The sequence below is a fragment of the Hevea brasiliensis genome, chromosome 4 (genome assembly GCF_030052815.1).
Source record: "Hevea brasiliensis isolate MT/VB/25A 57/8 chromosome 4, ASM3005281v1, whole genome shotgun sequence".
In the NCBI taxonomy this organism is placed as follows: domain Eukaryota; kingdom Viridiplantae; phylum Streptophyta; class Magnoliopsida; order Malpighiales; family Euphorbiaceae; genus Hevea; species Hevea brasiliensis.
In genome coordinates this window covers 6,347,184-6,372,479 of record NC_079496.1, presented here as the reverse complement: position 1 = coordinate 6,372,479, position 25,296 = coordinate 6,347,184, and the positions used below count along the sequence as shown (strand labels likewise).

Here is a 25,296-nt window from a genome sequence, read left to right as displayed (position 1 = left end):
ATAAATTTTATATAAATTTTAGAAATGAAATTATAATTTCCGTTGAGAAAGCAACTGTTATGGAACAGCTCTACATGAGCAGGCAATTTTCCAAACATTTGTCAGATTAAATCTGAGTTAGTGGCCACTTTCAAGCAGCTGAGTGGGGTAGATACAGCCAAGTGCCCTGAGGCCTAAAGTACTAACGTGAGGACAGATTGGCTTATTCCTTTTTGATTAGGAAGTGAAAGCGACCTTCCAACTTGGATGTTTTACTCATTTAGGGAAAATTTAAATTAACCATTTAAATGTGATTCAAATCCATATTAATAGAATAAGCAGAAATGCACTTTCAATTAGTTAAACTTCAATAAAGTAATAATAATCATTGCATTTTAATGCTAACTTATCTCCTTCTCTCTCTTGTAGTGACTAATGGCCTTCTTCTGCATGCGGAGGTCTTCTGTTTGGTCTTCGAGTATGGACAGGCTTGGCGTGCGACGACACAACTGTTACCTGTCTTCTGCAAATGGCCGGATCTCTATTGTCTGTTGGGTCTTGGACTTGCTATGTTGTTGGGCTTGAGTGCTGAGTTTTTTCTTTACTGCCCTTTGTACTTGGGCCTGTAGGCCTTATAAAACTTTTTGGAGAAAAAAAAATTGTAATGACCAGTAAGGGGTAACGTTGGGTACTAAGACTGGGCAGAGATTGCAGTCATCAGTAATTGGAGATGGATCACATGCTAATAGGGCTCCACCTGAGCCTAAGGGATCCATAGTTTCAGTCTCAAAACAAAAAATTGTTTGGGCCTTGGGTTGGTTTAGAATTCTAGAACCTTAGAAAAAGAAAAGAAAGGGTAGCAGTGCGCAGTGACGAGTGTGTGACAGAGCCACTGAATCACTGGGATGGAATCCACATATTGACATGACAAATGGGGGTGCTGTGTCATCTGTGTATGGTCCACATCAAGTAAAAGACTATGACTTCAGCGGCTGTGATGAAGCCAGGTGGCGACAGCTTTGCGGGGATGAAGCGATTGCCCGGATTTTGATGTGCATACTGGAGGGGACATGATTGACAGCTGAGCACGACTACGTGGGACCCCCCCTCTCTCTTTCTCTCTCTCTCTCTCTCTCTCTCTCTGTGTCAACTCCAACTGACCCTACACTGTGAATTTCAGTTTTTATGGATTTTTATTTTATTTATATATTTAGTATTAATTTGCTTTTCATTATTCTGTGTGTCAAAAAGTTAACAGGGACTTCACCTGATCGATGTGCTTGGTTCCCAAGTTTCAGTACTTTCCTGCATTCTGCGAATTATATGAAATCAGATTCCTCTGTTTGTTTTTTTTTTTTTTATGTAAAAAAAATTAATATTGAACAGAGCCAGTGGGCAATTTCTTTCAAAAGCAACTCTTACAATACATATTTATTAAAAAAATATTTTAAAATTAATGAAATTAAATTCAAATTCTTATTAAATTATAAGCAATACTCTTTAACGATTTAAACAAGACAATAGATCACAAAATATCAATTTAAGCTGTGTCTGATCATTAAGTTTATCAAACTCTTTGACCTAACACAAATGTCTCATGTCTCAACTTTCGATTGCTAACAGCGAAAGCAATTAGAGAAGGTTTGGCTAAAGCCTCTGTCGTTTCACAACGGAAATCTCTTCAATATTTTCTGGTTTTCTTTACAGAGAGGATGAAACATTTTGCCACCTAAGATGAGATTAGCTTTGGTTATTCTATTCTTATGGAGGAGATGCAGTAAGTTCATACATTTTATAATAGGGTTTTGGTTAATGAAACTGTGGCCGTGATCCCCATGGACGAGCACTCATGGCAAATGTTTACAAGGTCAACACATCCGATTTGAGAAACAGATTGTTATAGTTAAAATTTTAATTAAGCTGCAATTTTTTTTTTACAGGTCTGTCCACAAAATGCAGGCGATCGATATGCATGTAAATTGGAGTACTCACTTGAAAATTGTATGAATTATTAACATACAAGTTACTTTTCATTGTACATGCATATCAACACGATTACCTCAATCAAGTAAAGGACACCACTTGTGAAGCAATGACCATGTGAGAAAAATTAATAGCTGGGCTTTACAAAGCACAACTGGAAGGGGGCGTGCTTCCATATGCTATTTGAACAAGGTCACCCACTTTTGATCCAATTCCAACATAATGAAAAAAAAAAAAAACGGAAACCCTCCTTCGGCGGTGGTTGCATACATAGGTCAAATAGAGGAAGTAAATATATAATAAAATAAAGGAAAATTAAGGTGAGCAATATCTTTTAATTCTTGAATTTTGCAAAAAAATCATTTAATGCTCAAATTTTTAATTGCATTCTTTTAATATTTAAAATTATAAAAATATAACTATTAAACCCTTACCTTATAGAAGTATAATTATTAACTCATTGATTATAAAGATTAAATAATTATACTTTATAAAATTTAAATATCAAATAAAATACAATTTTAGTGGCAAGCGACCTTCTCATAAATGTCAAGAGTCAAAATATCCTTTTAACCTAAGGGTTTGTTTTTTCTTATAGGAAAATGATATACCATTTCATAGCAGCATTCAGCCTAAGGTTAATGTTCAATGAATTCATGCCTAACATGATTGGCAATTTCATTGACTTTGATATAGTTGCATATGGGTGCTAATTGTCAATGCGTTGTGAGTTCAAAATCAGTAAACTGTGCCCACTAATTACACATATCACAAGCAACAAGCGAGACAATATTGAGTAGTAAGAAACAAGCGCATGGCCAACAATATTGGTTGGGAATAGGCATGAGCTTTATTTAAGACTCGATTCCTGAATTAATAAAATTAACAGGGTTTTAAACTTATTTTCTTGTATCATACGGTGAGAAGTGTATTATTCTGTTTCTATGATAAAAAAAAGAAAAAAAAAGATTCTTTCTCCCACTTTAAATATCTCGATTCAATCTTTCAAGTAGATGAAGGATATGAAGAGGATGATGCTAATCATAGGATTAAAGTCGAATGGTTGAAGTGGAGAAGTGCCACGAGAGTTTTACGTGATCCTAAGATTTCCAACAAGTTAAAAGGAAAATTTTACCGTACAGCCATATGACCGGCCATGTTATATGGTATATGTTAGTGAGTGTTGAGCACTTAAAGAGTTGTATGTATCTAAGATAACACTTACGGAGATGAGAATGTTAAGTTGAATGAGTGATCATGCAATACTAGATAAAATCCATAATGAGAGTATTAAAAAAAATGTAGGAGCGATGATGCCAATTGAGGATAAGTTGAGAGAATTGAAATTGAAGTTGTTTAATCATATGAAGTGTAGACATACAGAGACTCCAATTAAACAAGTTGAGCACATTAGTTTAGAGGATAGAAAGAAAAGGAGTAAACCTAAACTGACTTTGAGAAGAGTAATACAACATGACCTAAAAGCATTACACATTTCCGAAGATTTAACCTAAAATCGTTTAGAATGTAGAAAGAGAATCCATATAGCCAACCCCAAATTTTTTGGATAAAGACTTATTTAAGTTGAGTTAAAAATTCTTTCTCAAGAGGAAAGGATAGATAGATGAATGTGACCAGTTGAAAAAGAAACGAGTGATTGATAGCTTAGCTTGTAATCTAACCCCTGGTAGTTGCAATGAGGTGCCTACAAGTTAGCTTCTTTGGTTTTCTATGCAGCCAAGAATTCAAACCTAGCATATGGCTCGGTCAAGATGATTAATACACATTGATACTTCGCAATCATAATTGAGATCTAATTCAGTCGAAAGACAAAAATTCTCCATATAGGTGTCAGTTCATAATTAATTTAACCTACTTGAAAGACACATCACACAATGATTGGCCCCAATGCATTCAAGAACTTTCTCCTTAATCAGGAATTGTTGCCTGATGCAGAAGATCAGTGAGCCATATATATATATATATATACATATATGCCTGGGGTTAAATTAATTAATGTGTCAGCAAGTGAAAGAAAATTTGAAACTGCATGCCCTAATCAGATAATGACTTCTCGATTTTTTTTTATCAGGATTAATTAGTTAGAATAACTAATTAATAAACTAGATCCTTAATTAATACTGTATATAGTTATAAATACTTAGCTCTTTCAAGAAATTCAATTAAATGTAGCATCTCTGTTGAACCTGAAACCTAATAAGGCATCATTTCAACAAATAACCAAAAGTACGTACAAATAATATCATATCCAAACACTCATAATACGTACGTGTATATATTAACATTGTTATGCTACGTATAGTGTGAGGTAGGACAAATGTAAAATCCAACAAATTATGAGAACTCAGGAAGGTAAGCAGTCAGCAAAGCCTCAATAATTTCCTAGCTCCAAAAGACTCTGGATAATTTTAACAATATTGCCTGTGTCTAATAATAATAATAATAATAATAATAATAATAATAATAACAATGCTTCAATTAATACAACCTAGAAGGAAAGTTGTAAGAAAACTTCGAAGCACTACTCTTTCACTCACATTAACTCTATTGATCAGGGGAAACGCATCATCAAAAAGTAAAATAAAAATTCATGGAATCTCCTTTTAATATATATATATATATATATATATATATATATAGTTCCTCGATTGATGAATATATATAGGAACATCTGTAGCCCATATGTATAATTAATTGAGTATAATCCCCCGTTTATCTTTTAGTGTTGGATTAATACCAAATCTAAGAAAATCCACACAATCTGCTGCTAGCCTTAGGCTTCTAGTTTTTTTATTTCTAAACTAAATTGTCACAACTCATCATAATAACTTGGTTGAAAGATGAAAATTTGTTTTGTCAGCATATAATATGTAGTTAAAAATGTTAAGATATCAAACTTTGCTCTAAGAAAAAGATCACACAGAGAACAAACATTGTTGATCAGAATGCATGATTAAATAAACGTTATTGCTTGTCTATATGCATGCATTCTCACCTTAACTAATCATAGTTTTTATTGCAGAACTAACATAATTAATGTGCTTTTTTACATACATAATTTTGGATGACGAATTAATTAATAAGAAAGTAGTCTTCTTCCAAAATGAAAAATCTAAATCAACCTGCCATGTCCTTCATATAATGAACTAACTAAATTGCACTGTTTATTAGGGTTCATGTGATAATGGACTCTCACATATTTAATGATATCCCTCTTTAGGGACATCCAAATATTTGACATGACACAGCAGAGATAACATTCAAAGGCAAATATCCCTAGACCAAAAAAAAAAAAAAAAAAAAATCAAAGGCAAAGATCACCCATACCACAAATGACAAAACAACCTGGGATGCTAAGACCAAGGAGATTACAGCTTAACTCTTTCACTTTTACAAGGGAAAGAAAATTTAGTTGCAGGCACTGCATATTAAGATATATACCACAATTGTTTAAGTCTTAAAATAAAATTTGCAGGGTTTCTGCTGTTTATTCACTCTCTATATCCACACAAGTTCTGGCATATCCATCTCAAGGTGAGCAAAAGCAACAGCAGCAGAAAGTAAAATGAGAGGAAAAGCAAAATAAACCAGAGACTACCATGAGTGATACCCAAAATGAACAAAGTATACAAATATAGTGTTTGACAAATCTGACACAGGATCCTTTTTTACATATAATACCTGATTGATTTGCCAATACCCATTATATAAACAAAATAGGAAAACGAAAGAAAAGAACAGAGGGAAGAAAAAAGGCACACAAGACGATATCCAAATCTATTGCTCGTCATAAATGATCTTTCCAGGTTCCAGCTACATATCCGTGACAAATAGGATGTGAAGTCACAAACATGTTCATCAACAGCTACCTCTCTGTGATCACTAGTGATCACAAACATGATCACTACTATTACTGCTACTGCTACAACTACAGAAAATATAACATATTGTACCCAATAATATAATATAATAAAATATAAATCCGTGTTCATTACCTAACAATCTAAAGAGTTCCTCACAACCCAACAAGAGATATCGCACACATGATGCAACAAGATAAGAGAACTAGCTCATAGTCATGCGTATGGCAAATAAAATTATGAAAGAGTAGTTTCTGATGAGTTTTATCCTCATTCTTGTTCTTTAATTGAAATGGGTGGTAACTTTAATACTTACTCATGATCATCACTTGTATTAGTGGTCGCTGGTGCTGGTGCTGGTGGCAGCGCCATCAACAATGCAGGACTCTGTTGCTGTTGCTGTTGCTGTGGGGGTCTCTTTCTCTTCTTTTTCTCGTAGCTAATCCCTCGAGCTTTAGATTGTGAATCTCTAACTTCACGTAGATAAAGCCTAACAGCACGAGCCCCGAAAGGGTTGTTCTCTGGCTTGCCCCCATGTTCTTCAAAGGCGGCACGGAGGCGGCCAATGAGAGCATCCAAGCTACCCCAAGCCTGGCGCAGAGGACAAGGGCATGGGGCAGGGGGGTTTGGGTGGCCAAAGAAGGGACAGAGTTGGATATGGACTTTGGTTTTTCCAAACTGGTCTAGATAGCGCAAGAATTCCAGTACGTGCGCCCCGCTGCAGCGGGAGAGGGAGAGTGGAGGTCGGTGGTTGCGGAGGTATTGGCCGAAGGTGTTCCAGTCTCGCCGCTTTTGGTTCTCGTAGCGGCTGAGAGTGGACGTGGAGGAAGTGGGGGAAGAGGAGGAGGAGGCAGTGGGGGCGGTGGTGGTTGTGGAGGTGAGCGGGAGTGTGATGGATGTGGAGTCAAATTCTTGAAGGGAGTCCATGTATGGAAAGTGGGTCTTGAGCGTTCTTGGAGAGGTTTATGAGGTGATCTTGAAGGTGTTTGCTCCACAGAGAGAGAGAGAGAGAGAGAGAGAGAGAGAGAGAGAGAGGGGTAAGAAATCCCAAAAATAGTAAGTTAACGGAAAGATTTCAGAATGGATTTGATGATCCCATAAGAGTAATAAAATAGATAGCTAGCTCCTCAAGAATTGAGAAAGATAACTCAAAAAAAGTCTTTGATCATCAAAGGTATTAGAACTTTAGGTAGGTAAGGTTCAGGAATGCCATTAAAGAGGGAGACGGAATCAAATTTAATGGAATATGGAGAATGACAGGGACGATATCTATATGATGATAGGGTACATAGGGAAGGAGAAAAGAGTGATAAAGTAGGGCAACTGCATAGTCTGTTTGTTTGTTTTGAGGTTTCTTTCAAATCTCTAGAAACCCTTGAAAGGGTTATGATGTAGGTGGTGGGCTTTTGCTAACTTTCTTATCTGCAAGTTTGGCAAAAACAATTTTCCCTAAAAAGGGTGTAGCAACTGGGCTCCTAAGTCCCTAACCTATCTAGTCCAGCACTAAGATATATATATATATATATACATAGAGAGAAAGAGAGAGAGAGAGAGGGCTAATGGTAAAAGGTGAGTGGAAGTAGCTTGAGCTTGTTTAGGGCTCTTATGGAAATGGAAAGAGGTTCACACAGTAGAGAGAAAGAGAGAGAGATATGATAGATGGAGACAGCATAAAGGCGATGGTGTTAAAAAAAATACGAGGGAATACCATGATTTTGTTTCTCCACCCTTCGGCATTGATTGATAACACCTTTCCCCATTTACCATATTACCCTCTACTGATCTCCATCTGGTATCAACTTGCAATAACAACAACGCCTCTATACTGTGCATGGGGCAATGAAAGCTTCCAGCTGCCACATATGCCCTGATCATGGATCTTGCAAATATCCGCAATAATTTTTTCATAATGTTAAATAATTTTTTTTCTAGAAAAAAAATAAAATAAAGGGAGGGAATTATTTCTAGCTGGATCATACCAAGCTTTTAGTCTGTTTAGTTTTGGGTGTTTAATTTTGCTGCCTCTCTGAAGATTAATTATACAAATTATTCTAAGTTAAATTTAATAGGTTTTAATTATAAAATTTTAAAATAAATAATAATTTATTTCTAATATTTTATATTATTGTACAATGGCATCTAAAATAATGAAAAAAATAAGTTTAAAAACGCGCTCATAGTTCTAGAATAACAAGCTAATGTGGCTGCCATGACACTGCCCAACTTGGGATATAACTAAGCCTGGTTTTTATTTTTTTTTTGATAAATGGGAATTAGATATATCTAAGTCTGGTGATGTACCTGTTCTGAAGAGTTTAGAGATTATGTAATAACATGATGATCCATGTAAGTAGTTTTACATGTAATAGTAAGTCTTAGAAAAAAAAAACAAGTGAATAAGGGTGAGTTCTGTAAAATATCAACTAATTAATAACGGATCTAATAAACAATAACCATCTAACAATTTCTTTTTTATTTTTCAAAATTAACTATAATTATTTACATATCAGTTTGTTAATGGTAACTATTTCATATAAAATATTGGGTATAATTTCTAATGTTTCTCTCCAGGATGGTACTGCCTTTTGCAGCTCTTTGTCAATAGTTTGTAATATTTTCACTGCTCGTATAAACGAATTAAAATCTATCTATATACACTATACGAATGATCATAAACTCTGCTACATTTATTGATAAATCATTTGGGCTTCAGCTTTAGCATAGCTAGCTAGCGGCTACCATCCCATCCCCATGCAAAAACAACCCATCAGTTAGGGTTTATTTGAACTGGATATCTGATGTATAAGAAGTCCAAGAAACATTGGTGGGAATCTACCAAAGCCTAATTTTAGTTGAAAAATTGGAAAGTTGTTGTTGGCCCGAGAAGGAATGCACATGTGCTGCCTTGTTTCATGTTCATTTCACCATGGCCTCCAAGACAAATCTGTACTAGAAATGTCAGCTGGCCAAGACATGCTAGCCAATCCCAGGTCCCAGCAACCTGAAATTGAGCTATAATCAAACTTATAGGCCAATTGGGTTTCAACTTCAAGAATTTATAATTGCCATATGGTACTAAATTTGGCAACCGGTAGTTGCTTTGCTTGCTTTACATAATTGGCCTAATAAATATCAACTTATATTATAAATTGTGCGCAGCTGAATTGGGAGGAGAACCAAAAGTGCTTTTGGATTTCTCAAAAAAATATATTTATCTTTGTTTAGCACATCTTATTATAGATTGCCGAAGTGAATATATATATATATATATATATATATATATATATATATATATATAATACAAAGAGATCAACTAATAATGTATAGCCCTTGAAGGTACGTGGCCATGCATCATTCGTCCATCTTTTTTATCCTATTTATGGTAAGTGTATATGTTCTGTTCCCTGGCCACTAGGGCTAAATGCTAGTTGTTCTATTTGGGGGAATATAAAATTTAAAAGGGCTTGAATGTGTGGCCAACCACATAGTTTACAATCTAGTTATTGTATTTGGGGGAATCTAAAGTAATTTTCCCATGTAAACAATCATATTCTTCTTTAGATTTCAAAAGTTAAAATTAAATAGCTATAAACAGTACGTATTTAGGTGAGAGAACAACAGCATCAAGCTTATCGATCTGTATTCATACTAAAATCGTTGTATTATTAAATTTAATAACTTGTAATTGAACAATTCGATTACCTCCATTATTCTTTCCTCTTCCTGAAGAAACCAAGATAATATCTTAGATTATATGCTAATCAATCTCTTCACGATCCCATATGATTCTAATTTTGTCCTTTCATGGTCACATTAGTCGTTTAACTATATGGTTAATGCCTTTTTCTTTTCCTCTTTGATAAAGAAGATTAAAAAAAGAGAGAGATATATACATCATGTCTCAATCTTCTCAGATATGGGATATTACGTCCTAAAAAGCAATAATTATTTATGAAATTAGATTTTTTTTTCCAAAATTTCTAACATTAAATTTGCTAAATATGGATGTGGGCATATAAATCTAAATAGTGAATATATTAAATTGCCATTGCAGGGCTCAAAACGACAGAATTCTGTTAAGTTATATCAAATTTATTTTAATCATAATTTTTTTTAAATAATTAAATAGCCTTTTCCAATCACATCTGAATTTTTTTTTTTAAATAAAAATATGTTTCTATGGTGATACATTATAATCAGAACAAGCCTCAGAATAAGTGACACGTGTGAAACATTTAAAAAAAAAAGGTGAATGTGTACGATATTTAAAATATACCTGACATGCACATATATACTCATAGAGAAGTTGTCGAGTCTTGGATAGACCAACTAATAGGCCTCATTGAGGGTAGGTAATAAGATAGTTTTTTTTTTTTTTTAATTTAAAAAAATTAAATTAAATTAAATAAATTTTAATTATAAAAATATTAAAATGATAAAATAATTTTTTAAATTATTTTTTAATAACATTTAAAATAATATTTAAAAAAAAAAAAAAAATTTTTGGCCCTCCGGTCTACGGGCGCTTACTAACTCTTGCTTTAATTACTTATTATTCTAAATCTCGCAACTAAGAAATCTTGGCTTGCACTTGAAGTAAGTAATAAGACCATTCAAGAACAACACAGTTGATGTCTCTTTTTTGCCTGTACATAGCAATAATTTGTTTTCTGTGTTCTTATATAGTTGTATTGATTTAGAGATATTTGAACTTAAGTTGAATCCATCATATTTATCTAGCAATGTTTGAGTTATCAAAATTTAAGACTACTTATATATATATATATATATGGTAAGGGATATTTTCAGGTTAGTTTATTTACATTGAGATTAAATTCCTATCTTAAGGCAATTTTAAGAGTGCACTCTTTCGTATTAGCATGGTGCATTTAAAATAAATAATTTTAAAATATTTTCTAATAAAGTTAAATTATAATTAATAAAGAATGAGAATTCTCATATTTATTAATTTGACTAACCCTAGTGAATTTATATGATAAATTTTTTTTTAAAAAAAAAGAAATTATATGATAACATTTAATGCTTGCAAGTTGAATCAATAATAGTTGGTCTATATACTCTCTTTTTGGCGCTTTTATGACTTAACAATTTTTATTCCTTCATGCTGTATGTTTCTTTATAGCTAGATAAATTTTTATTTACCATAATATTAGATTTTTTAAATGAGTTGATCAGGAATCAATCATTTCTGTTTTATGATTAATAGAAAATTAAATTTCTCTAGTGCTGAATGTGTAAAATGAGACCCTCCTTAAATTGTTAATTTCATAAATCCAACACTTATCAATCCAGTGCGAATTCACTGCTACACAAATTTTTATCCACCATGATATTATAATTTTTTTTTAATATGCAGAAAGAAATGTTTTAAAAGTCCCAAATTGAAAGATGTAAAGTTACATTTATTTGAATTGAATAAAGTAAAATATTTATTTGTCTCTCAATTAAAATACAAGTGAAAAAAAAAAGATATTATTAAAGATGGGTCAATGATTTAGCCCTTTATCTTTAATAAATCACTCATGTAAGTGCCTTATAAAACATCACTAATGACGCTTTTTTATCTTAAACTAAGACAGCTGTCAACTAAAAGTGTTAAGCAAGCACTAATTACTCTTGGAAAACATGTTTAGCAATATGTTTAAGAGTTTTGTCCTAACGTTTAAAAAAAAAAATCTATAAGAATTTGGAAGATAATTTCTGAAAAATAATAGACGCCACCCAATGCTACGTTTTGTGCCCATCAGACCCAAGCAAAGAAAATGAAATGTAAATATCGGCTTAGGAAAATATGGCTATCTAATAACTTGTTTTGTATTGTAGTTACAACTTACCTTTAAAAAAAATTAATTATTTGAGAATTATTTTAATTAAAATATATTTGAATTAATTTAAAATAATTTTTAATTAATATATTTGTAGTAATAATTTTTTAATAAATTTTAAAGTATTGCGCGTATCAGGGCCAACCCCGCCTCCTTTCCACCCGCCATAGCTGGCCCTTCGCCCCATCCCACAAATGCCAAGGCCATTAAAAAGGCACTGTAATGGGCCTCATTTAACAGCTCCCTGTCAAAGGTAATCGTGCTCTGAAAAATTGCCATGGCCCTACCATGCCCATCCCTTAGCTAGCTTGAAAGGCTTAATCTCGATTCCAACCCAGATTCCACCCGACTGCAAGAAAAGGACATTAGAAAAAATATACTCAGCAGATTATATTCAACCCGTTGAGGTGACATTTTCCACACTCCAGAAAAAGCAAATGGTGAAGATTTAAGCTTTCGTCTTCCCCAAGTTCCATCAATATGGAATACGAGGACGTTACTTGCAGACTAAATTTGCTAACAACTAACAAGAACTATTTCACAAATTTCAAGAAGAGAGTAAAAGCTCCAGACATGGTACAATCTTGGTCAGTTGATAAAGATATAAATTTATACATGGACAACGAAAAGTAGACAATATACCAAAACACCTATACAAATAAGATACAAACAAACCATAGATCTAATGGTTTCACAAAGGACCTTATTAAACAGCCTCTAAAATTTTAAACTTTTACAGTACCCAAACATGAAGTGAAACCTACTTCAGTTTTAACTGACAAAAACATGAATAAAATATTCGAGAAGCTCACCAATGATTACAATTTTATTTTGCCCCTCTCATGCGCTGATCTGTTGCTGCTGAAGTATTTGATTCCTTCAGTGTGACCAAACTCACCTGCAGATGATACCTGACCGTTAGCATCTCCCTCTCTTAAATTCACTTTCTTGAAGGATCATCCTACCTTAAAATTTCTGAGAAGATCACTGACGTGCCATGTGGTTTTTCAGATATCACTGGCATCCCTAACATTATCTGATCATACAACTTATTCTTGGTACAAATGGTACAAATTCTACAGCCTATAAAGTTTTGAGATACCTTACTTTCATATAATTTGGGGATTTATAAAAAAAAAAAAAAATTCCAACTTCCAATGAAGTTGTTCCACAATGTCATGTGGCATAATCTACAACAATGATCCTAGCTGCAGGATATGCAGAGGCAGAACTAGAACTTTATCTTTGAGGGGGCTGAAGATGAATGTTAAAAAGAAAATAAATAAAATTTTCATAAAAATATAGGGATCAAAATAAAAATATAAAAACATAAAGATCAAAATTAAAATGTATAAACGTATGAACAAAATTCATATAAAAGTGTGGGGGGCCAAAACAAAAATATAAAAATATTTGGAGGGGTAAATAGTTTTTTTTTTTTTTTAAATACTCTAAAATTTATAAGTTACAAGAAACAGATATTTTGAGAAAAGGTTTTTTTTTTGGGGGGGGGGGGGGGGGGGTTGTGGTGGGTTGTTGTCAAGGATTAAATCTACATATGTCTATAGGAAAGCATAAACAAATCTCCTTGAGGTGCTCATACTTACCATTTACAGCTTTCTCATTCTGCTTGAACATTCAAACAGCATACAGCCTTACAACCTGGTCGATCTTAGCACGGCAGACAGGACAACCCCACTTCTTTGTTGTGATCTCATTTAAACAAGACATACAACCAGCCATATGGCCGCATGGGATGCACGCCCCCTCAATTGGAGCATCCAAACATATAACACAAGATGAAGAACCACCATCTTCTTTCTTTTCGCCAGTGCTAGCTATCAATTTCTCTACAGGTGGGGAAGACATATCAATTGGACTAGAATCAATTGATGGATAATGAATTGGACCATCTTCTACACTCTCATCTATGATGGATAGAGCTGATGGGACTGAATCAGGCGCATGAATTGCTGTCTGCACAGCAGGGATGTTACTATTCTGGACATGGTGCTGAGCTGAATTGCCACTAGAGCCAGCTTCATGTGCCGCCCACAAATTGCTAGTGGCTTTTGAAGGAGGAGCACTTTGACTGGTGGAAGCACTTGCTTCACTTGAGTGAGTATCAATAACTGGTGATTCTGCCATGGCAGACTGGATGGAGGCACTGAGTGCCATTGCTAATTCTAAGTCTTCGGCAGATGGAGGAGCTGTCGCTTGAACTGTTGAAGACTCGGAATTATGCAGAAATGCAGGAGGATGCATTGCCTGCAATGTTCAAAACATTCCCATTACATATTACTATGACAAGCAGGGCACTTGAATTTAAAGGATTGAAGGTCACAATGTTTTAGCAGCAAAAATATTCGAGTGGACCATGAAGTTTTCTACTTTTATAATGTGAAGGCACCAACTACTAAGAGCAGCTTTCTCACACGTCATTTTGAAGTAAAACATACTCTGGGAAATATTTGAGGCTTGAAAGAATTATGGTATTCGAAAAAATCAACGAAGAAGCAACATCATAGTTCTGGACCCAAATTTACAATGAAAATAAAGCCAAAAGAGATAATATCGACCAGTAAAGGTAAAGGAATATGCTCCAGTGTCCAGATAATATCAATCTGAACCTAGTGAAGGTAAAGGAATATGCTCTAACATTAAAAAGATATAACAGTAGGGCACCACTGACAATTTCATGCATCACTTCATAAAAAAGGTCCATATCACAGAAAAATTCAGAAGAGTTTTAAGCATGAGCTACCACTTGTGCAATGAGGAGAGCCCAAAAGTCTCAAGGGTTATGAACATTACCCTTTACTAAAGGGCTCTTCAGCAAGGATGTAGGCAAACAAAACAGCAATGCTTCAATCTCAAATGAATTCAGAAGATGTAAACATAAGTTGTCCCAACAGAGCGTGCTAGATAAAGGGATATATTACTACAAAATCTTGCCTTAGATTTCAGCAAGTAGCCACAATTAACAAAAATACAATGTTCCAATCGTTCCATGTATTTATATAACAAATCAGCTTTGGACATATCCAAGGACCTCCCTTTTCTCCATCAGATAGCTAGCTAGGTCCAGACAAATTTTTCTTTGCCACAAGCCAGAAAATTGTTAATGCTTGTTCAACAAATAATAAATATCTTAATGCTGGGGACTATTTTCTTCATACATGCAAAGCTGGAATGAATAAATGATGGTCTAAAACTATCATGGCTTCATTTTTTATCAATCTGAAATCAAAGTTTTTAAAATCCTAAATATTAGTTTTCTGGGTTTATGAGTTTAACATAGAATTTAAGCATTTTATGCAAAAATAAATTACAAAGGAGAACCCTATGTTGATTCCAAAATCCCCCTGTATTATCATATGAACAATGATTTTCATTTTCATTTTTAAATTTGTGATGCAAAGAAATCCTCAAGCGTATTCCCAGTAAAGGTGTCTTAATAGTCTTCTTTCTTTCCAAAGGCACCCATCAGTTGCTTACTGGAAAAGAACAGTGATGCTTTACAAGCTTATATATTATAATACTAACAAAAAAAAATTCACTCAAAAGAAATTATGGTATCAATTAACAAGTGAAAAAACATCCAGAGGTACTTCAGATCAGTAAATTGTCCATCACTTGAAAGCTCTCTATTGCTCTACGCACTAAGGAAGAATAACCATACACGGTGCAATTTGTACCTGTGGAATTCCTTTGCATGCATCACAGAACCACTGAAGCTGCTGCTTATCACCCTCATTTGCAGGTGCAAGTTTAATGCGTGTTTCTAACAAGAAAAAACACTAAGTCAGGGATTAAAACAATCACAAGATCAAATTAATTGCAACAAAGTAAAAAATTTCCTAGCTATCTCACAAGTCTATTTCAAATTGGAGGCCAGAGCACGGCGAGGATACACTATATGTCCCAGTGTTCATTTGGATTATCTCTAATGTCTTATGTTCGGATTGAATCATTTATATCAGCTTAAAAATAATTTAGGGGCTATCATACTTACGCCTAACTGTTCGAGGCCTATGCCTCGCTCGTCTCCGCCTCCTGCCTCTTGGGACTAAACATGAACAAAAATCCAATGTAAATGAAAAATCAAGGCAAGCAATGCCATATCAATTTCAAGATAACAAAAAATCCTATCTAAGGAAAGAGTAAAATACTAGAAAATGAATATATGATCAACTTCAAGAAAAGTCATTAGTTTTAAGAAATTACTGGTGGCATTATCGACAATTACAACCGAAGGATCTGAATGATGAAATTTTGGTTCCTCCAAATTAGCTTTCCACAATGCAGTCAGTGTACGTGGTTGGGCATCCTGGTCATTTATTAATAGAGGTTCATAAGTGACTTCTAATTTTTCAAGCCGTCAAACAATAAAAACATATAAGCTTGGACAGGGTGATAACTAAAGTCATTCTGTAATCAGAGCCATTAAATTTAAGATAGAGTTTTTTTTTTTTTAATTCCTAAAATATGGCAAATATTGATAAGGATAAATAATTAGAGAACTAACAAATTAGAGAATGAAAAATCAATATTTGTGCATAAGTATCCTACATATAGAATAAAAGAAAATTGAACTTCAAATAAAACCTAAGACAACTATAAAAAGTATCACTAAGGCAGTGACAAGACCTACTAATTATTATTGCCTGCAGTAGAATATCAAAGGCACAGATTACTTAGTTTCACAGAGAATTTAGTTATCCAATTATCTTGCACAGTTGCAAATTTAGCTGAGATACCTGTGAACTACAATATATGGCAAGCTCCAACTTGAAAGGCTTTGTAGGGTTGCGGGAACCAATTGGCAAAATGACAACCCATCTGCAAATAATAACAGGCAAGCATACATACTCAAGTTTCTTATGAGAACAATCAGTTGATTACATATTGATAGCTGACTAACATTGGCAAATGTTACAGTGACTGCTTCACGCAACCCATTTCAAATTGCTTATATGAAAAAACTTCAATGAGACAGCATGAACTTTTTAAACTTACACTTTTCTGGAAATAAACTGAGGAGCCAGGACTTCTAGAAATCCTGGCCCATAGAATTCCCGCATCCAACCAGAGAATAAGCAAATATGATTCTGCAAAGCATCGGAGAAAAACCAGACTTGCGCTAAAGCCCTATTTTATGGAGTAAATAAGGGAAAGGTTTTGTCACACTGCTACATATATAAATATTAAGTACAATGAGAAGCATACCTCAATTGTACGGACAACATTGTTGTGTCCTTTAGCCCTAGCAACTTCAAGAGGAGTTTGACAATCATCATTCAATACTAATGCATTTGCTGAAATTTTGAACATACCACTTATCATGCTGCTGATAGCAGAAAGAAAATAACAATAACAATGATAAAGACTAAAAGGGGGCAAAAGGGCCTATTTTCATCATTGTAAGCACTTGATTGTCATAACAGCCAGAAATAAGAGGGATTACAGCTTACCTCCATGAGAAAGAAGTAACTCAACAGTTTTATCAAGGCCTCTTTTTGCCGCATGATGTAACGGAGTCCCCCCATTACGACCTGCAGCTCAATAAAGAATAAATGATTGAAAAAAACCAAGTAATTAATTGCCAGATAGCTGATTGTTATAAAAGACTAAGAATACAGCCTCTACATTTCTTGTCCTTGTATTCCAATTTAAGGAGCTTCAAGCATCATTTCAAAATGCCCTAACCATTGAAATTGAAGATCGAATTCACGCTAACTCACCATAAAAAGAAAACAGAAATTATTTGAAAGCTATAGGCTTAACATAATCAGACACAAAAGAAGAAAATTCAATTACCAGGCCGGTAAGCATTAACATTAGCACCGAGCTCTATCAAAGTTTTAGCCACATGGTGGAGCTCAGGATTCAGGCACGCTAATATCAATGGTGTTTTACCATCTCTATCAATCCACTGCAACGCCAAGAAAAATAAGATCAAAATTACATATAATACAACAGTCAATCATCAAATACAAATTATTAAAAAAATATAAATAAAAATCAAAAGCGAGAGAGAAAAAGAGAGAATTTGGTACCTCCAGGCCTGCGCCTTCCCTGCAAAGAGCTTTGATTCCTTCTGTGTTACCGTAATTAACTTGCTGAAACAGCAACTCGTCTTTGGATTGCTGTTGCCCCATTTTCTCCCTTTTTTGCTTAACGAAATTGAAAAAGTTGTGCTTGTATAAAGGAAAATGGAGTGGTGTTTTCGAGGAAAATTCGAAGCTTATATTTTCCTGGAAAGTCGGATGATAGATCTATACAAAATCTAGGCAAACCAATTTGCGATTGCTTAATAAAGAAGAATTTAGAAAGTCAATCATTTTCAATTAATATTAACATTAATAATATGGGGTAGGAAAAGAAACTGCTGAACTGAACGGACGCGGACGTCACGCGGTGGGACTCTGTCACGGCTGTGTATTAGCTGCAATCAACGGGTGAATCAAACACTTTCTAAATTGTAAATCTCCATAAGCTACGACATGGCGTTTATGATTAAGCAATCCAACAATCGCATCTTGCGGTCATTCAGTACCAGTGGTGAACGACATGTCGATTGAGATTTATTTTGCAGCAACGAAGCGTTTGGTCGCTGCTAAAAAACATTTTTAAAAAAAAATCATGCAACTTGACCCTTATATTTTCGTGTTAATAATTTTTTTTAAATATTAATGAGAAATTGATTTTAAATAAGATGATAGAAAAAAATTATATAATTTTTTTTTTAGAAATTAATTCTAACTATTTTGAATTTAATTTTTATAGCTATTTGATTTAATTGATATATGTAACTAGATAGTTTTTGTTATTAATTTATAGTTGATGAGCTAAGTTATATTAAATATTTTATAAAACTATGTCAAAATGATTAATATAAATATTATAACATATTATTTATTTTATTATTAAAATAATAATTATTAATTTATTATATTATATCATTTGTTACTTAAATGATAAAAAAAAATACAAATCTTAAAAAAACAATGTTAGCATACATTATACATATTTTTTCATCCAACATCTGGTGAACATATATAAATATATATTAGTATTTATTAATTAATTAACGATTCATTTATTAATATTTAACTAGTTTTTAATTTTAATATTTTCATTGCAACAAAGTAAGCAAATAATTACTAAATTATATATTTTCTTCATTTAATTTTATGGTTAAATGCATATAAATTTTAAAATATAAGCCAACTGTGCATTGCCAATTTTATTCCGTGAATTTTTGTCACAAGATTAAAAAATTTCATTGTTAGTGCATATTAAATGTTAGTTGCTTTTTTTAAAGGTTTACTAAATAAATATGTTTAGCTATTTGGATGCTATAAGCTATATTTAACAGTTGAACTAAATATTCCCTTAATTGCATGGTTAAAAGCATGTTATTGAAATTGCCTGTAATTGCAGTCTACTATTATCTGATTTCATAGTGAATCTCTACACTCATACACCTTCTCCATCCACGGACGTATTATCATTATCATATCAAATAAATGATGAATGTTCTTGTTTGGTGTTTGTGCTGTTCTTTGTTGTTGGTGGTAGACACAAAAAATATCCAATTCACTGTGAAGTGGCTGCTCTCCCATTGTCCCGAGGTCATTTCTGCATATCAGATGCAACAACCATAACAAACAAAAGAATGTGTTAGATAAACGATGGTGCAAAATTACACACTTAACATATAACAAAACTGAACAAAAGAATAACGACATATCGTACAGGTCTCAAAGGATGGCAGGATCTTTGTATCTCTTGAAAATGGTTTCAATATCTGCAATTACTTCTGGTGGCAAAGGTCTCTCAGTTGTCAAGAAAGCATCAATGTCTTCTTTTAGTTGGTCAAGTGAGGTTGCACCAATGATAGAACTCGTCATAAATGGACGATCTCGTGTAAATCCAAGCGCAAGCTGTACTGGAGTTAAGCCATGCTTCCTGGCCATTTCAATGTATCTCACGGTTGCTTCCTGGGACACAGATACAAAGAACACCAAGCACTATATCTAACAGGCTGCGATTACTCTTCTAAACATTCAAAGCACAAAATCACATGCAACCAAAAAATTCAAGATAATTGACCTTTTAACGAGGCCCTTATTTTGTTCTTATTCTTACTAAGTTGATTAGATTTAATGTCATTTTTTAGAACTGATTTCATAGAAGCATAAAAACATAGTTGTTTATGAAAATTCCAGCCACAACTTCAGCATATCTTATGACAAATTGAAAGCAACTTACCCGCTCATGGTATAAAACTACTTTACATGTCACTGCCTTGATTATAAGCAGGTAGGCCTATTCTATTTAGTTCATTTTGGCAATTGTTGAGAAGCAATTTTATCAAAAGTACAAAAGTTTTATGAACAGAAATGCTTCTGTAAAGTAGTTTAGATAAGACAACTCAAAAACAGATGAAAAACAACTCTTCAAGTCACCAAGTCAATGTAGTTTCAACAAAAAAATGCATGCCACCAACAATATGCAACTGTTCCACAACAGTAAAATAAAGACTACCTATTTTGGCACAACATCGGTTGTCATTAATTTAGAAATAATAATGAGCTAGCAACTTCAACAAGATCTTCTAATCTCTCAAACAACTCCTAGAACTATAGTCCCGCGTTAATGCAAAAGGTGAAGAAAAGAGAGTTTAAATATTCCAAGTCTTATAACTCAGGCTAGACCTTTTGAGTTAGTCATTTGGACCAAATTTTCTCAAGTTACTCAGGTCAGATGAGCTTAAGCTGTTACATGTTCAAGCTCTTTGCTGCAGTCAATAAACATTCAGATTATATAATAAACATAAACATTACCCTGGAATGTGAATCTTTGTATCTTGCCATGTAGCCAGGGAAGAGATTTAGTCTTCCTTTTCTGGCAGCTTCAGAGTCCAGATCCAAATATTTTCCACTCAGAGCTCCACCAGCCAAGGGAGAGTAAGCAAGTAAGCCAATGTTGCAATTCTTTGGGTGGCAAACTTCAACAAGATCAGCTGTTAAGACCAACCAACAAAATTACAGGGGCCTTAAAAACAAGCAAAGTTTTATTTTGACCTATAATGATGACAAGTGCAGTGTCAAGAATGTACCTTCGAAAAGACACCTAACTAATAAACTGTAGTTGTTCTGGATACTAACAATCTTTGGTAGCCCTTCAATTTTGGCTGCATGAACAAATTCCATTACTCCATATGAAGTCTCATTTGAAACACCAATGTAGCGTACCTAAATAAGTTCAAAGGCATTTCATATCATCAGCTAACTACTAGAATATTTATGATGTGACATTAAACGATTGTCTTTCAGTGCATTATTTGTCAGGAAGATTATTAACTGTTCTTCAAAATATAGCACCCCACACTGTTCAACAATAGCAAAAGAACTGACCTTTCCTTCATCGATGAGTTCTTGAAAGGCTCTTAGTTGCTCCAAAAATGGCACACTGGGTCTCCATTTTGAATAATCATAGAAAAACTCTCCAAACAGAGGTACATAGCGATCTGGCCTATATTTCAAGTTGAATCCATATGTTATCTAATGAACTTCTCTTTTTATAATTTTATTTCTCTTTCGAATAAAACTAACAGAAAGCACAATCTGCCTGTTCCCACATTCGACAATAAATTGAAAGTTTAGGAAATTTGCACATGATAAAACCAAATAAATTTAAAGTAATAAAAGAAAAAAATTATGTTACATTGTTAAACTCAACACTGTTAATAATTGATTTCCTAACAGTTAGAACATGCATTTCAAACTTTTCACAAGTAAGAATGGAGAAGAAGAAAACTATTACAGCAGTCAGCAATTAAATGCCACATCAACAATTTTGTGGTGCTCTGGTACTGGTAGCTCTTGCCCAAGGCTACAAGAATTATATGATGTTACATAACAGGATCCTTTCAGATTGTTCTCAAGTACAAAGTCCTTGTACTTGAGTTGCAGCAGGCACCAATTTTTAGATTTTCTTGCTAAAGCAATTATTGGGCTTCTGCTTGAGTCTTATCAAGCCAAAGCAAAATGCACCATCAGAAGACATGGCAAAGCAGCATCTCTTGGAATATGTATCCTTCTTGTATTCTTAACTTATGCATCATGGCTACCTCTCAGAGTCGGAGAAAGCTATTGAAATGGGAATATGAGGCATAAGCCTGCACCAGATTTTGCATTCTGTACCCTTAATAAGAGGCAATGTACAGGAACTTGAAGTCCTTAAAATGAATAATATATGACCAGATATTAGAAAAACAGGGCCAGGGTTTTGTCAAGAGAACCAAACCACCCATCCAAGTTCCAGGATTTGGATAATGGTGTGCGATACTCCATAAAACCAAGAGTCAACAAATGAAATAATATACTCAAAATATATCACAGCACAGTTATAATTCAAGTGAGAATGATCAGCCGTTTCTATATTCTACAGGGATTGAACATATGGCTTAAGATAATAGCAAAGTTCTCTCTCTCTCTCTCTCTCTCTCTCTCTCTCAAGAGGTTCATAAACAACAAATTTTATGAAAAGAAATGCAATCTTCTATGTAAGGATAAATCATACAGAAACCATGAAGTTACCAATGAATCTGCAACAAATCAATGTAGTCAGTGCTAAGGCGCTGAAGGCTTTTCTCTACGCTCTCTCTGATATTAGCAGCATCAACCCTCAAAACCTTTGCATTGTCACGGATGTAGCTTGACCGCTCCGAATAACCACTCACTTTTGTAGCCAAAATAACCTATCCATGATATGAGATAACTATGTACGTTACTGCATGAACTGCTATTCAGAATTTAGGAAGTTAAACTGACTCTAAAGAGCATCAACCAGAAAGGTTAGAAGTGGTGATGAAAAATTCAGTTACTGTTAAATATCTTTTACACTGAGTGTTCCAGCCTTCCTGGATAAATTACGATTACAGGGCTGCCTGTCACAAATTTATCAATCACTCATCTGTCATGCACCAATTACCTTATCACGGGGCTGAGACTTCAACCAGCTACCGATGTAGAGATCTGTTCTTCCTTGTGTTTCCTTACTCACTGGTACTGGATACTGGAAAGAAATAACAATGCTTCAGTAATTGACTTACAAAATCAATGAGAATGAATTGGAATATTTGAATAATGAACATATCCTCACAAAATCAACAATACTAAATCTCATGAGTATTCAATTGCATGAGGAAATTCAGATATCAGATAGAATTTCACTTAACGTTAATTCGCATTTGAGTGTTTAAAAAGTTACACAAATGACTTTATTAATAAGAAGAAAATGGTATTACAGTTGACTGACCTTGAAAATAAAGAAAGAACAGAAATATTATTACATTTAACTACTGATAGAAGTAGCCGCATATATATTGAACTTGCGAGACACAGGATCGAATCCTCCCCCCCCTATCAATGTAATTAAAAAAAAAAACTACTGATAGAACTTAATATATGCATTGCATAAGGATACATGTAACTGATAGAGAGAGAGACTTACAACTTCTGAAGTGTCAAGAATATTAATGCCGTGATCAAATGAATAGCTAAGAATTTCATGAGCTTCTTTCTCTGTATTCTGTTGCCCAAAGGTCATCTGAAATATTACCAGAAATACGTAATCAAAGATAACACAAATAAGTATCAAAGAATGTAAACAACCCACGTTGAGGAAAAATTTGACAAATAATTAGAGGAAATTGATAGGTAAAAGGCAGGGATTTACAGAAGTCATCTCATGTAGCTACAAGAACATATAGGCAAAACGAAGAGAGAACAATGAAATTCTTAACAACAAACTCATGCAAAAACTATATCAAAAAGCGTATGGTAGCAAAATTTTCATACAGTTCCAATAGTAATTTCGCTAATTTGAAGATCCGAGTCCCCGAGTTTCCTGTACTGTAACGCGGTTTTCTCTGCGAGTTTGGCGGTGATGGGTCTGAGCCTTGTTCGAGCATATGGTGCATGACGAGGGAAGCGGCGAATGTTGTTGCCGCAGAGAAATGCCGGACTCATGATTAAGACAGTCGAGGACGCCATTTCTCTAGGAGATAGCTCGAAGGGGTGGCGCTTCTTTTGTTTTGGTTTTTTTAACACCTCCTTATCGATAACAATGCTTAGAGAAAGCGTAGACCGTTACATTAGTTCGTCAAAATGCAAAGGCACTTATCTTAAAGCCACAAATGCCCTTGAAAACAAATGTATCTAAAATATTATTTTATTATTTTACAATTAAAATATATTAAACTTAATTTTCAATTAAATTTTAATAATATGTTTAAAAAGATATTTTTAACATTGGGTAAATATAACAGTATATATCTAAACTTAATATAAAATTTCTGATTTTTAATAAAATAATATAAAATTTTTAATTTTTAATTTAAATAATATAAAATTACTATAACTTTTAGTAACTATTTTCTAAGTTATTTTAGTAATATGACACTTATTAATTAAACTAAAAATTTTATTTTTTTCTATTAATTTAATATTTATCAAAAAAAATTAATTATTTTCTTTTTACTCTCAATTTTGACAATCTAATTTATACAAATAGATACTTCAACAACCCCTAACCTATATATATATATATTTAATTTGATAAATGATACCTTAGCACAAGTAATCTAGAAATTGATTATTAAAAGTTACTAAGATTTTATATTATTTAAAAGATTGAGGTGTTATATTACAAATTAATATTTAGATATTTTATTTTTATATAATCATTTGATATGTCGTATGTATAATTACCTATAACACTTTCAAACAAATTCTTAATTTGACTTCGGTGATCAATTTATTTTACATTTATTATAAGACTAGATGTTCATTTTAGCCTTAAAACAATTTACAATCAAATATGTCTTCTACATTTTAATTTTAGTTAAATAAATTTAGAATTGAAGGTATTAATTAACAATATTAAATGTAACACCCTATATTAAGCAGTCTATGCATTCTACTGTTCCAGTGACTGGTATCTGTCCGGACAGTCAGGATGTCTAGACATATGCTTATATCACCTAGAAAAGCCCTGAACAAAAATTAATACCAGAAGGTAAAATATAAATAAGTAAAACAGAGTATAAAAAGTTAAATGAGTCGAGGGTAACAGCAATGGGTGACCACATTGAAAAGTGACTGCGAGGTCAGTCCTAACCCTAATTTTAAATGGAAAATTGTGACACCGCAGTCCTAAGGACTATTACGAAACTAATTGAAAAGAGGAAATCACAGAAAAGAGTTGATAAGTAGGTCAAATAATTAGATTAGGACTCCGAAAGAAATACCGAATTATTTACAAACTGGATTAATCCGGCGAGGGACAAATTGATCAATTCACCCCTAGAGGTGACTCATGATCTAACTGTCTAATAAAATCAAAGAAATAAAAATTTCAGAATCGAGAATTAAATTAAAGAAACAAGGAAAAAAAAGAATTACAAAGTTGATTTATTACATCATGTGATGACATCACATATGATGCCAAAATTTATTTTAATTTTCTCACATTTTTTACCAAGTCAACTCAAGTTAATTACACATAAAATAACAAAAAAAAAAAAAAAGAAA

At 33.4% G+C, this 25,296-nt stretch overlaps 3 protein-coding genes across 6 annotated transcripts; all 3 read right to left on the bottom strand.

Annotated features, from left to right (window-relative positions):
• Window positions 1-282: 282 nt before the first annotated feature.
• Window positions 283-7,539, bottom strand: LOC110659493 (protein LIGHT-DEPENDENT SHORT HYPOCOTYLS 4). 2 transcript variants are annotated; one of them, XM_058145184.1, is made up of 2 exons: window positions 6,160-7,539; window positions 283-1,291 (listed from the first exon to the last, which is right to left on the bottom strand). In XM_058145184.1, exons 1-2 carry the CDS (start codon window positions 6,768-6,770, stop codon window positions 1,243-1,245), a joined length of 660 nt encoding a protein of 219 aa, XP_058001167.1. In that variant the 5' UTR covers window positions 6,771-7,539; the 3' UTR covers window positions 283-1,242. The 2 variants fall into 2 exon arrangements, with proteins under 2 accessions (XP_058001167.1, XP_021673141.1); XM_021817449.2 differs by lacking the exon at window positions 283-1,291 and adding an exon at window positions 5,567-5,911 and having other exon boundaries at window positions 6,160-7,538.
• A 4,742-nt stretch (window positions 7,540-12,281) lies between these two features.
• Window positions 12,282-18,168, bottom strand: LOC110659492 (putative E3 ubiquitin-protein ligase XBAT35). 3 transcript variants are annotated; one of them, XM_021817443.2, is made up of 11 exons: window positions 17,749-18,168; window positions 17,510-17,624; window positions 17,164-17,244; window positions 16,919-17,007; window positions 16,709-16,800; window positions 16,450-16,531; window positions 15,917-16,019; window positions 15,705-15,758; window positions 15,388-15,473; window positions 13,297-13,957; window positions 12,282-12,587 (listed from the first exon to the last, which is right to left on the bottom strand). In XM_021817443.2, exons 1-10 carry the CDS (start codon window positions 17,848-17,850, stop codon window positions 13,328-13,330), a joined length of 1,434 nt encoding a protein of 477 aa, XP_021673135.2. In that variant the 5' UTR covers window positions 17,851-18,168; the 3' UTR covers window positions 12,282-12,587; window positions 13,297-13,327. The 3 variants fall into 3 exon arrangements, with proteins under 3 accessions (XP_021673135.2, XP_021673136.2, XP_021673137.2); XM_021817444.2 differs by having other exon boundaries at window positions 12,282-12,943; window positions 17,749-18,120; XM_021817445.2 differs by lacking the exon at window positions 15,705-15,758 and having other exon boundaries at window positions 17,749-18,119.
• An 872-nt stretch (window positions 18,169-19,040) lies between these two features.
• LOC110659494 (uncharacterized) lies at window positions 19,041-23,865 on the bottom strand. The gene is made up of 9 exons (XM_058145181.1): window positions 23,563-23,865; window positions 23,216-23,311; window positions 22,694-22,777; window positions 22,300-22,460; window positions 21,115-21,232; window positions 20,817-20,952; window positions 20,542-20,720; window positions 19,451-19,695; window positions 19,041-19,333 (listed from the first exon to the last, which is right to left on the bottom strand). Exons 1-8 carry the CDS (start codon window positions 23,755-23,757, stop codon window positions 19,456-19,458), a joined length of 1,209 nt encoding a protein of 402 aa, XP_058001164.1. The 5' UTR covers window positions 23,758-23,865; the 3' UTR covers window positions 19,041-19,333; window positions 19,451-19,455.
• Between the last annotated feature and the right edge of the window lie 1,431 nt (window positions 23,866-25,296).